Source organism: Oryza glaberrima, chromosome 5 (genome assembly GCF_000147395.1).
Source record: "Oryza glaberrima chromosome 5, OglaRS2, whole genome shotgun sequence".
In the NCBI taxonomy this organism is placed as follows: domain Eukaryota; kingdom Viridiplantae; phylum Streptophyta; class Magnoliopsida; order Poales; family Poaceae; genus Oryza; species Oryza glaberrima.
In genome coordinates this window covers 4,600,289-4,611,209 of record NC_068330.1, presented here as the reverse complement: position 1 = coordinate 4,611,209, position 10,921 = coordinate 4,600,289, and the positions used below count along the sequence as shown (strand labels likewise).

Genomic DNA, 10,921 nt, shown 5'->3' with positions numbered 1-10,921 from the left:
AGAGATGCATCTTTACTCCCGGGTATTTAAACCGCCATCTTTAATCCCGAATTTCTCCTCCTAATTTATAATCCAGGACTACGAAGAGTTTCGAATTGGGAGAGAAAAGGCATTCTCCAGTGAGGAGACGCTGAGGCTGTACCAAAAGCCGCTACAGCTCGGCATCAAGCCACTGTTCCTGAGTGACCGTACTGACGACGACCAGAGGGAGCTCACCACCAACAACCTTCTCCAGCAGGGCTACTGCAATTTGGGAAAGCTTGTGCTCCAACCAGAAGGGCTAGAGACCTCGACGCTAGCGTTCAAGACATGCGAGCGGCAGAAGCTGGTGAATGACGGATACATCATCGTAGGCAACATCGATGACCAGTGGAACTATATTTCGTCGCTCATCGCGGAGGGTTGCCGGCTTGCCGCACCTTTAAGTTCCCTAACCCATGTACTACATCGACTAGCTAGCTAGCCCGCTATATAGCTAACTATATATCCATGCTTCGTGTCCGTTTCATCTACTCGTTTTCTCATTAATTGCGTCTAATAATTAATCTTCGACTCATATGCTTTATTTCTCCTTTTCTTTTTAGAGGGAGAGGGTTTCTGCTTGTTAGTTGTCGGTGGGATGGGATTTAAGTTTGTAATAACGTTTGTTTGCTATAAAAAATGGTTTGTTTGGTAATTGGCCATTGATCGATCAATAATGTACTGTGTTGAGCAAGCTTGTTGTATCTTTTACAGTAATTAATAGTGGAATTATTAATGATGGGTCAAGATGGTTTCTAGAATTGAGCATTTTCGAAGTTGATTGAACTTAATTTTTCATGAAGAATAGAAAACGCTATTAAATTTGTCAAATCTTCCACAAGTGCAGAAACAATCTTTCCAGAAGGCAAAAAAGGGATTTTTGCATGTGAAACTCTGGCCAGTCTGTCCGGAAGTGTCTGCAAAAAACACGATTCTTGCGTGCGGGTGACACACGCACGCGAAAATTCAATTTTCACTTGCGGGTGCTTATGTCTTTCTCATGCAAAAAATAAAAATCTCAAAAACAAAAATCAAAACTCTGGCATGCAGTGGTGGTGGCGGCGCCAGCGCCGGAATCCGGCCATGCGGCGGTGCTCTAGGCTGCCTCCTCCTCCTCCTCCTCGTTGGCAGTGGTGCTGAGCGGGGATGGGGATAGCGCCGCTCCCGAGCCGGCCACCGCCCACCCGCTCCCAGTCACCGCCTACTCATGGTCGGTGCCGAGCCGGCCGCCACCCGTGCGCCAGACGCTCGGAGGAGAGGAGAGGAAAGGAAGAGAGAGAGGGGAGAGAAGAGAAAGAGAGACATGATAGGAGTGAAAATAAAAGGGAGTGGAAGAGAGAGAGGAGAGGAGGTGAAAAAAATTTGAAGTGGGTGAAGAGAGAGAAGGGGAGAAAAAAAGGCAGAATATAATGAATATTTTTACGTGTAGACCACTTAAGAACCCGCATACGAAAAGAGAGGCCATACAACTCATTGTCCTTTTAGAACATTACTACATAAACGATTTTTCTATATGAGGACCCTTTTAGATTACAGACAGACCGTAGTTGGTCACATCTGCAAAAATCAACATTCATTTTTGCATACGGCTTCTAAAGAGGCCTGTCTGCAAAAAAAATATGCTTATTTTTGTGTGTGGCCTCTTAATAGGTCCGCCTGCAAAAAATAGATTTTATGGTTTAGGGTTCACATAGAATTACAATTTAGAAAGCACTGAAATTCGAAATTAAAAAATAATGAAGATTAGGAGAAGAGTATAGAGTCTATATAGGAATATAATTTAGAAATAACTTAAGTTCGGAATTAAAATATAAGAAATATGAAAATAAGAGTGTAGAGTCCAGGAATACGATATAGGAAGATTTGACCGTCTGTCGATTAGGTCGATTATTATGATAGTATGTGTCAAACCAAAACATACAGGTGGATATCATAGCTCAATTTATTATTCTGAAATTTTGGAATTAGTACTTGCATGTTTCATCGATCTAATTAGGGCATGGGAAAAACCAGTTGTAACTCAGAAAATAACCAATGCGTTCAATGTATGGTTAAAATTCAGTATTTATTTTATACCAATTGTAATAGCCCAAATAACACACGGGTTAACGGTCAGTGTTATTAGTTATGCGCATCAGTCTATTTCTGTCACGAGTATAACACATCTCGTACTCATATGTGGTGAGACGGGAAAAACACCAAAGCCAACATGATAACCGACGTAATGTACGGAGTATACCATATAGTAACTTAAAACTGGTACAAAGAGGGGGCCTCATCATGTATACCATATTCATGGGACAGATGTATATAACAACGTTTGTATATTAGGGGGCATAAATCATCAATCAATGACTCCCCTAACCCCACCGTTTTTCTCATGATTTTGGTTTTTTTCTGGCTATCTGATTGTTTTACACGTCTCCGTTTACTGTTCTCTGCTCCTCGGCCTAACCTGCGCGTTTATGATTTGCCGGTGCGCCGGTTGCCTGCTTAATTACGCTGGTTGATCAGGTAATTAGTTCATGCATTTGGGGTTTGGATGCCGGTCACAGTGACGGCTATTTCCGGTTGGCTGGCGCGTTGAATGGCGCGTGGCATGTTGCCATTTCTTGTTTTGGTCCACTTGTGTGTTCTGTTATTTCACATCGGTCTATCTATTCTGTACTCTGTGTCTTTGTGATTTTCTGTTTAGGCCCTTAGCTTTTATGTAAATTGAATGTGAAGAAGGCAAAATTCTGTTTTTGGGGTGTGTTTGTGGTTTGTTCTTGTGTTGGGTATGGAGGTGCGATTTTCCCCTGCCGGCCGTCTCTGTATGGGGCCCTCGTTGACCCTTTCTTCTTTCTTGTGCCCTTCGGATTGGTCGTCTCCCCGTCGCCGGTGGTTTCCTCGTACGAGCTCGCCTGTCCTATTGCTTTTGTCGGCGCCCCTTGCTGCTTCCCATCTTCCCTTCCTGAATCGGTCGAGGTTAGTCCACATTGGGGTTGTGTTGTTCTTTGTTCTTTCTTGCTGTATTTGTTCATCACTCGGTTCAGTCTCTTTTCCCCTCTGTTGTGACTGCTTTTTTTTTCCTTCGATCTTGGATGTGTTCCCTTCCGTTGTGTTTGCTGACCGGAGGAGGTGCCGACGATGGGGGATGGGATTTGCCCGTTCCTGGTCGGGGATTGCGATTAGGATGAGGGGTAGCTCTGTGGGATCTGCGTGGGTGTTGTGCTGCACGGACGCCGCCGTCCCCGCTCTGTCGGAGGTGTTGAACCGCGTCCACGTCAGCCGCTCTATCCCGATGCCGTCGGGGAGTTCCTGCTCGCCGGACAGATTTTGATCGGGGGGATGCCCCCAATATGCCGGTTCCAATGGCTCCACGATGGAGAGAGATGGTGGAAATTTTACTGTGGGGGTGTATGGAGAAGAAGGAGCAGCACGGCTATACGCTCTGTACATCGTTACTTGCCGAATTCTTTGTTTTTTGTTTTTTTGTATTTCATGGTACCAAGCACTACGGTACGCAGGTTTTGGCCCTCTTTTCAATTTATTTGCTGTTTACTTTTTCCTACCTAGTGTTAGAGTTTGTGTCGAATATATGTACGTAGTCGGTTACAGTTTTGGACTTGGAGTTGTAATAGGTATTAGGACTAGGATAAGAGTCAGACTCTATCCTAGGTTCTCTCATAAATAGAGGAGCGTGCCTGTTGTAACCGCATGGTGACTTAGCATAGCGAGAGGGAGCGGCTGCCGGCAGCGACCGACCGTGAGTCGTTGTAACTCTGATACGCTGTAATATGCTGGATCGGGGAGGAGCGCCCGTAATCAGTGCCCCGGAGATGTAGGCCTCGGCTGAACTCCGTTATTAAATATCGTGCCTCGGTGTCGTCGTCATATTTGGATCTCCTATGGCGTTTTCTTCCGCGTTTGGTTTCCGATGTGATTTCGGGGCCGGTTTTATAACAAGTGGTACCAGAGCCTATGGGAGATCCATGGTAGAGGTACGAGGGAGGTGCTCCACGCCGCGACGGCTACACAGGGTGTCCAGGGACGGACATGGACGCAAGGTGGAGCACGGCGGCGATCAACGGAATTTTGATCGGTGGAATCGGACACTTCAGGCGGCTGTCTGAACCATTCGATGGCTGCAATCAACAAGGAGATGACTAGACGTGGTGCTCGGGTTGATGGCGGCGGAAGCGATTGGCGATCCAATCGGTAGGTCGGACACTTCGGGTGGGTGGCTCGAACTTTCCGGTGAGCTACTCTCAACAGGGAGACGTGTGGCTACACGCTCGGGGTTGATTGAAGCTGGAGGCGATCGGCGTTCTCGGTTGGTGGAATCGAACACTCTGGGCGGGGTGGCCTGGGTCTTTCGATGAGCTGCGTTCGACAGGGAGACGGCTAGACGTAGCGCTCAGGTCGTTCGGCGGCTGGGAAGACGGTATGTGACTTGTCGGCTTCGGCTCTCGACTAGATTGATGGCATTCAATCGGAAGTCGGAGCGGGTGGTTCCTAGAGGCTGTTTTGGAGGTGTTGACGGCAAGGTACTGCATGGAGGATTGCTACTTAGAGGCGTACATGCAATGGATTACAGAGGACAGGATAGGGTCGACGCAGATTGGCAGCGGAAGTCATTGACGATGTCGGTGGTCATGCTATGTCCTGTGTGTGCTTGCTCTTGGAGCGAGGATATCGCTGGGGGTACGTGAAGCTTGGACATCAAGGTCGTGGCGACGTGCGAGGCCAAGCCGATGACGGAGACAGAAGCAGTGCTGGTGGTAGCAGACCCGGTTGGGTTCATGCATGACTCGACTCGAAGGGGGCCGTGGTAGAGAAGGAGTTGAGCACGAGCTCGGCTTCAATACACACGACAAAAAGAGATCAAGAAGGATACCGCGTCGGACACGAAAGGGGATCGGAGGAGAATTCGATTTGGAAATAGAATCGGGCTCAATTTGTCCCTGTAAAGCAGCAAGAGGAATCCACGGGATTGCAGAGATTGCAATCGAATCAAACAACCAAAGCAATGAAGAGATCGGTCCCGATTTCTTGGCGGCGGTGGTTTGGGCAACGAATTACGAGCGATAGGACCACGGCTTGGTGTAGTCGTCGTGCAGGTGCTGGCGTAGTTCGTCGGGCCGGCTCCGGTCAGAGGAGGCGGTGGCGGTGCGCATAGGAGCAACACAATAAAATTGGACCAAGCAATAGGAGCCGTTTGGATTTTTTGCCATGGATCATAATCAGACACGAAGAACAAGTCAAGCATGAAGACATCAATTAATTAATTGCATGGTTACATGCATGGAGTAGTTAATTGGTATTGGAATCAGGTTGCAGAGGATGTGCAGTTTGCGTAGCTGGTGGAGATCGACACGGTTGCGGAGTTGTTTATCAACTCGGAGTCGCAATGGACATGGAGATCAGCACGGAGGCTAGGTGGCTGGAATTGACAGCAAATAACTGTGCATCAGGGCTTCTGCATTATGATTCGAAGGCAAGGCTACGGTGGTGCAGGGGTGTGGCAAAGGTGCGTGAAGAAGATCCCGGGCAACAACAGGGGGAAAATCGTTGAGAGTGTCAACGGTCTGTTTGGCAATACAGGGTATATCCAGAATCTGCGGGTTTACATGATGGGGATATATGGAATCTGCATCACTGAAGAGAAAGAGCAAGCGCTATGGTAATAAGTTCTTCAGATGATTCAACGCAACAGTGATTTTCTCAAATTATCGGATACTCAGTCTACGGATACGGAGAAGCGTGGATATTGGATTTTTTAGCTCAGTTCATAAGACAACAAGGAAGAAAGGTTCTCTTCATGTCTGGTAAGTTTGATTTATCTATTTGGTGATGACATAGGTTATCTGGCATGGATTAGATCAAGTCAAATTTAAGACAGAAGATGGAGGTGAATATGGTCTTCGGGGAGTCTATGATGTGACAGCTAGAAAGGAATTCAATTTTGCTTGGCAAGACGACTATGGTGATATGAGAGAAGGTGTAGCACTGCTGCAGGTGGAGTCAAGAGGAAGAAGTTACCGGGATAGCGGGAGTCTCTTGTTTACGGTGAGCCTGATGGAGGCTTGTCGGGGCAGCTCGGCCTGAGCAGTGAAAAATGACCAACTCAAGTCCGGGTACACGGAGGTTCGAGCAAGTAACAGATTCAGGTTGGCGTGGCATATTCGCCAAGGTGGAGTTTGTTAGAGTTTGTGTCGAATATGTGTACGTAGTCGGTTACAGTTTTGGACTTGGAGTTGTAATAGGTATTAGGACTAGGGTAAGAGTCAGACTCTATCCTAGGTTCTCTCATAAATAGAGGAGCGTGCCTGTTGTAACCGCATGGTGACTTAGCATAGCGAGAGGGAGCGGCTGCCGGCAGCGACCGACCGTGAGTCGTTGTAACTCTGATACGCTGTAATATGCTGGATCGGGGAGGAGCGCCCGTAATCAGTGCCCCGGAGATGTAGGCCTCGGCTAAACTCCGTTATCAAATATCGTGCCTCGGTGTCGTCATCATGTTTGGATCTCCTATGGCGTTTTCTTCCGCGTTTGGTTTCCGATGTGATTTCGGGGCCGGTTTTATAACACCTAGATTTACTTTGTGCTTGTTAAATTTCCCAAATCCCCTTGCTTAACCTTGATTGATGATATGTATTGCCGCTTGTAAAAATCTCCCTTTTTCATCAGGTGTCAGTGTATGACGAGTTGCCCTCTTTGCTGTTGTGTGCGGTATGTTAATCTATTTTCCAAATATGGTTTCAGTGTTACAGATTTACGTAGTTGGTAAAATGTAAAATGCTGTTTGTAGGGGGTAAAAAAAATGTGTACTAATTACGTACACACATGGGCATATTTATTTTAACCTGCCTAACTTCCGTTTGTAAGCGGTATTTTTCGGCCTTTGGGTGATGTAGGTTGCTGTGATGCCTTGTAATTTTTCAAGTTGATTGCTCGATTAGTCTTTAATATGTTATTAGTGGTAAAAAAACAGCTGGTGTTTCTTGTCGACCTTGCTGTCCGTTTGTTCTTTCTGTAAGTTGACTTTGTTGTCCCATGCGTTGTATTCTTCCGGATGTGTCCCGACCTCTTTTGGTATTTACTGTTAACAGAGGTTGTGCTGGCGATTTGATTCACTGTTTAATGGCCTAGGTGTCAGCTTGCATGCCTGCTGTTTGTTTTATGCGTGTCCATGCTCTTTCTTGTTGTCTCTTCTTGCTCCTCCCCTTATATTGTTCCTCTCTGCATTAGTGATAGCTCCTCTGTTCTCTCTGCGATCCGTTCGTTCAAGGTGCTTGTCTTTGTTGTTTGTCTTTTCTTTGTTATTTTCTCCTCCCATTCCCGACGCTTGCTCTATTCTTTCAATTATACTGTGCTAATTTTCTGATGATTGTACGCCTCCTTGTTTCTGTAAACTTATGTGTTTATTATTGTTTTTACTTGCCAAATCGTATTAAGCACTAGGTATACTTGCTTGGCCGTATTGGTTTATGCCGTCTGCATCAGCTGCTAGAGCTCGCCGTGCCGCAATCCTTCGTGGTAGGAGTTTTTCCTCGTGCTCAGCATGTGAACCGACACGACAAACTGGTAATTTCAGTTTCATTGGTTACCATATTCATTTTTACTCTCCTTTTGACCCAAATTTAAACATGACTTCTTCCGTTGCATTTTTTACTGTACGATTAGCGCGCTATGCTTTTCGATACTCATTAGATTTAAATTTGTGTTTACCCTCTACTTTTTAGATAGTTTGATCATGCTACTTTTTTTTAAGCTGCATTGTTCAAGTCTGGTCCTTCGTACCAGTCTTTGGTGAATCGAAGGAAAAGGAAATTGGCGATCTTACGTCGGCGGTTGTTTGCTTCACCAGATTGGTTCTTTCTCGGTATCTTATCTTTTTTATCGTTTCTTTGATTATTTGCTCCCATGTTGATCCTTGTTTTCTCTGCTGCTCTTTGTTTATTCTTAGTTTCTTCCTCCCGTGCTCGGTGTGAAAACTTATTTTTTTTCTTCCTCGTTTACAGTTCCTACTTCTAATCCTTCTTTCCCTGTTGGATATGTTGTTTTTTCCACCGATTATATATGCCATTTGAAAGGTTTGTTTCCTCTCGTGCTTTTTTCCCTTATACTCCATTTATCGTATTTGTTTCCGTCTTCCTCCTTCTTCCTTTTTTTTCTGATGGCTATTTATTTATTTTTATTCTTTTTTCTTTAGCTGCGTATTCTGGTCGATCTTACTAATATTAACTCTACCGGCCCCACGCAGTACCATATGTTCCAAAGCCCAGAATTAAGGCACGATAATACCATACTGATAAAGTAACTTTCCAACACGTATATAGGCTGCTGACTTATACTCTTCACAGATTGAACTAGACCTTAGCCTCTCTATAAATCCTTACCAATAACCATATACTTGCTCCCTTTCGTAATGTAAGGGTGAGTTTGAGCAGAAGGGGATTGGTAAAATTGGGAAGATACGCAAAACGAGGTGAGCCATTAGCGCATGATTAATTGAGTATCAACTATTTTAAATTTTAAAAATGGATTAATATGATTTTTTAAAGTAACTTTCCTATAGAAAATTTTTGCAAAAAATGCACCGTTTAGTAGTTTGGGAAGCGTGTGCGCGGAATACGATGGCCTTTCTCACCCAATCCCCTAGAAACGAACGCACCCTAAGTCATTCTAGCATTTTCTACATCCATATGGATATTAGTGAATATAGATATATATATGCGTCTAAATTCAGTAACATTCACAAGGATATGTAAAATGCTAGAATAACTTACATTATGAAATGGAAAAAGTAATGGATAAATGTGCAGACCCTTATACAAGTATTAACAACTCGCTGTAAATTCGTTTAGTACTTGGTCTGCATAGTGAACCTGTTGTTCATCATTTATAAACCCATATACGACTAAATTATAGTTTTCAAACCAATCTCTGCTGTCCTTGCGTGTTACCGCTTGTTTTCCAAAATTATACCATTTTTTATCCACTTTTAGATGGCAAAAAAACTAACAATTCTTAAAAAAGGGGGCCCATATAATAAACTGATGTTAAAACAAATTTACATGTATATAATATTCCACTCCACGTTGTCAAATTAACATTGATTATGTGTGGTTCTAACCACGTCGATATTAACGTGCGCGGCGTGGCGCCGCGCTCATATTTCTAGTAATGAATGAATACCTCTTGCAATTGTTTGATGCCCGTTCATCATAAGAGGTAGTGATGACTAAAATACTCTTTCCGGTAGTAAAAAAATATAAAAGTTTTTTTAGACATTGTGTAGTAAAATAGGCACAATTTTAGTTGCTTAAAATATTTTGCATAAAACAAAAAAGTTGATCATGTGTAATATATTTTTTTGCTAATACTACATGCTTACACATTTTTGAAACGGCCGGTATATATATTATCCATTTTACAGAGCCCAGCCGTACGACAATAGGAGCTTCCTCCAATACGTGGAGCAGGGGAGCGCACCGGCGCTAGCAGGGACGCTACGACTTTACCAACGGCTGCTCGAGCTCGGCATTAAACCGGTGTTCCTGACAGTCCGCACCGAGAACCAGAGGGCCGTCACCATCCGCAACCTTTCCCAACAGGGCTACTCCGGGTGGGAGAAGCTGGTGCTTCAGCCGACGGGAGGTCTCTCCATCGAGGCGTTCAAGAGCGGTGAGCGGCAGAAGCTGGTGAGCGATGGCTATGCCATTGTCGGTAACATCGGTGACCAGTGGAGCGACCTCCTCGGCCCGGCGGCGGGAGCCCGCACCTTCAAGCTTTCCAATCGGATGTACTACGTCGACAAGCTTGCATTGCTCGCCGGCCGGAGGAGACGCCATTGCTGGCTAGCTAGCTACTTCCTCCGTCCCAAAATAAGTGCAGTTTTACACTATTCACGTTCAACGTTTGACCGTTTGTCTTATTTGAAATTTTTTTTATTAGTATATTTTATTGCTATTAGATGATAAAACATGAATAGTACTTTATGTGTAACTAAATATTTTCAAATTTTTTACAAATTGTTCAAATAAGTCGGATGATTAAACGTTGGGCACGGATATCCACGGCTGCACTTATTTTGGGACGGAGGTAGTAATTAACTAGCTGTCTATCCATGAATCCGTACGTTGTAATTGGCGTGTGTTTCATCGTACTTTGCTTAAGGCCATGAACTGTGTAATAACGCTTGTATGGCATGCAGTTGGTCATTAGTTGATGATCAATGTACTGTTGATCGCAAGCTTGTTGTATTTATTTCGAGTAATAATGGAATTGATGGGTTTTGTTCCATTGAACTTGTTCCAAGTTGATTGGATTTATTTTTAGTAGTGTCAGGCGTCTAAATTAAATTTTCAAAATTTTCAGTTACTTTTCTCATCCCTACAGAATATTTTAATGGTTTCATCACGTTCCTATTAGCTATTACTTATCACTCTTCAATGGTTGAATAATCAATTATGCCAACATATAAAATTTATAAAATTACGTGAAATAAACTTAGAATTCATATAAAAAATTAAAAAACTACATGAAAAGGTTCAAACTTATATAAAGTACCAATTAATCAAATCTAAACTTAACTCACACATCAAAAAGACAAATCCAATATATTAACAGTACCGGTACTATTCATGCTCAAATGTGTGACGATTTTATAGATTTTTTTTAACTTGAATTTTTAAGTGATTGATGTCACTTTACACTACATCATTATTTTTTTGAAATTGTTCGTAATCATTTACATTATATTTAAAGAAAACTGCCCTAATTAAGGGATCCTTAAAATCTATTCCCGTCTCCATCGAGCCTGGTATAGTGCTACATATGGCAGCCACATCGCACCTTTTATATATGGGCCAGCAAGGGCCTGTGTACATGCAGAGCACGTAGGGAAGAATCG

The 10,921-nt window shown here is 43.8% G+C and overlaps 1 protein-coding gene across 1 annotated transcript; it reads left to right on the top strand.

Moving 5' to 3' along the window:
• The first annotated feature begins 2,836 nt into the window (after positions 1–2,836).
• On the top strand, positions 2,837–10,292 carry LOC127773414 (acid phosphatase 1-like). Its single transcript, XM_052299476.1, has 2 exons — positions 2,837–2,988; positions 9,446–10,292. The coding sequence occupies exons 1-2, from the start codon at positions 2,837–2,839 to the stop codon at positions 9,984–9,986; spliced, it is 693 nt and encodes a 230-aa protein (XP_052155436.1). The 3' UTR covers positions 9,987–10,292.
• The last annotated feature ends 629 nt before the right edge of the window (positions 10,293–10,921 follow it).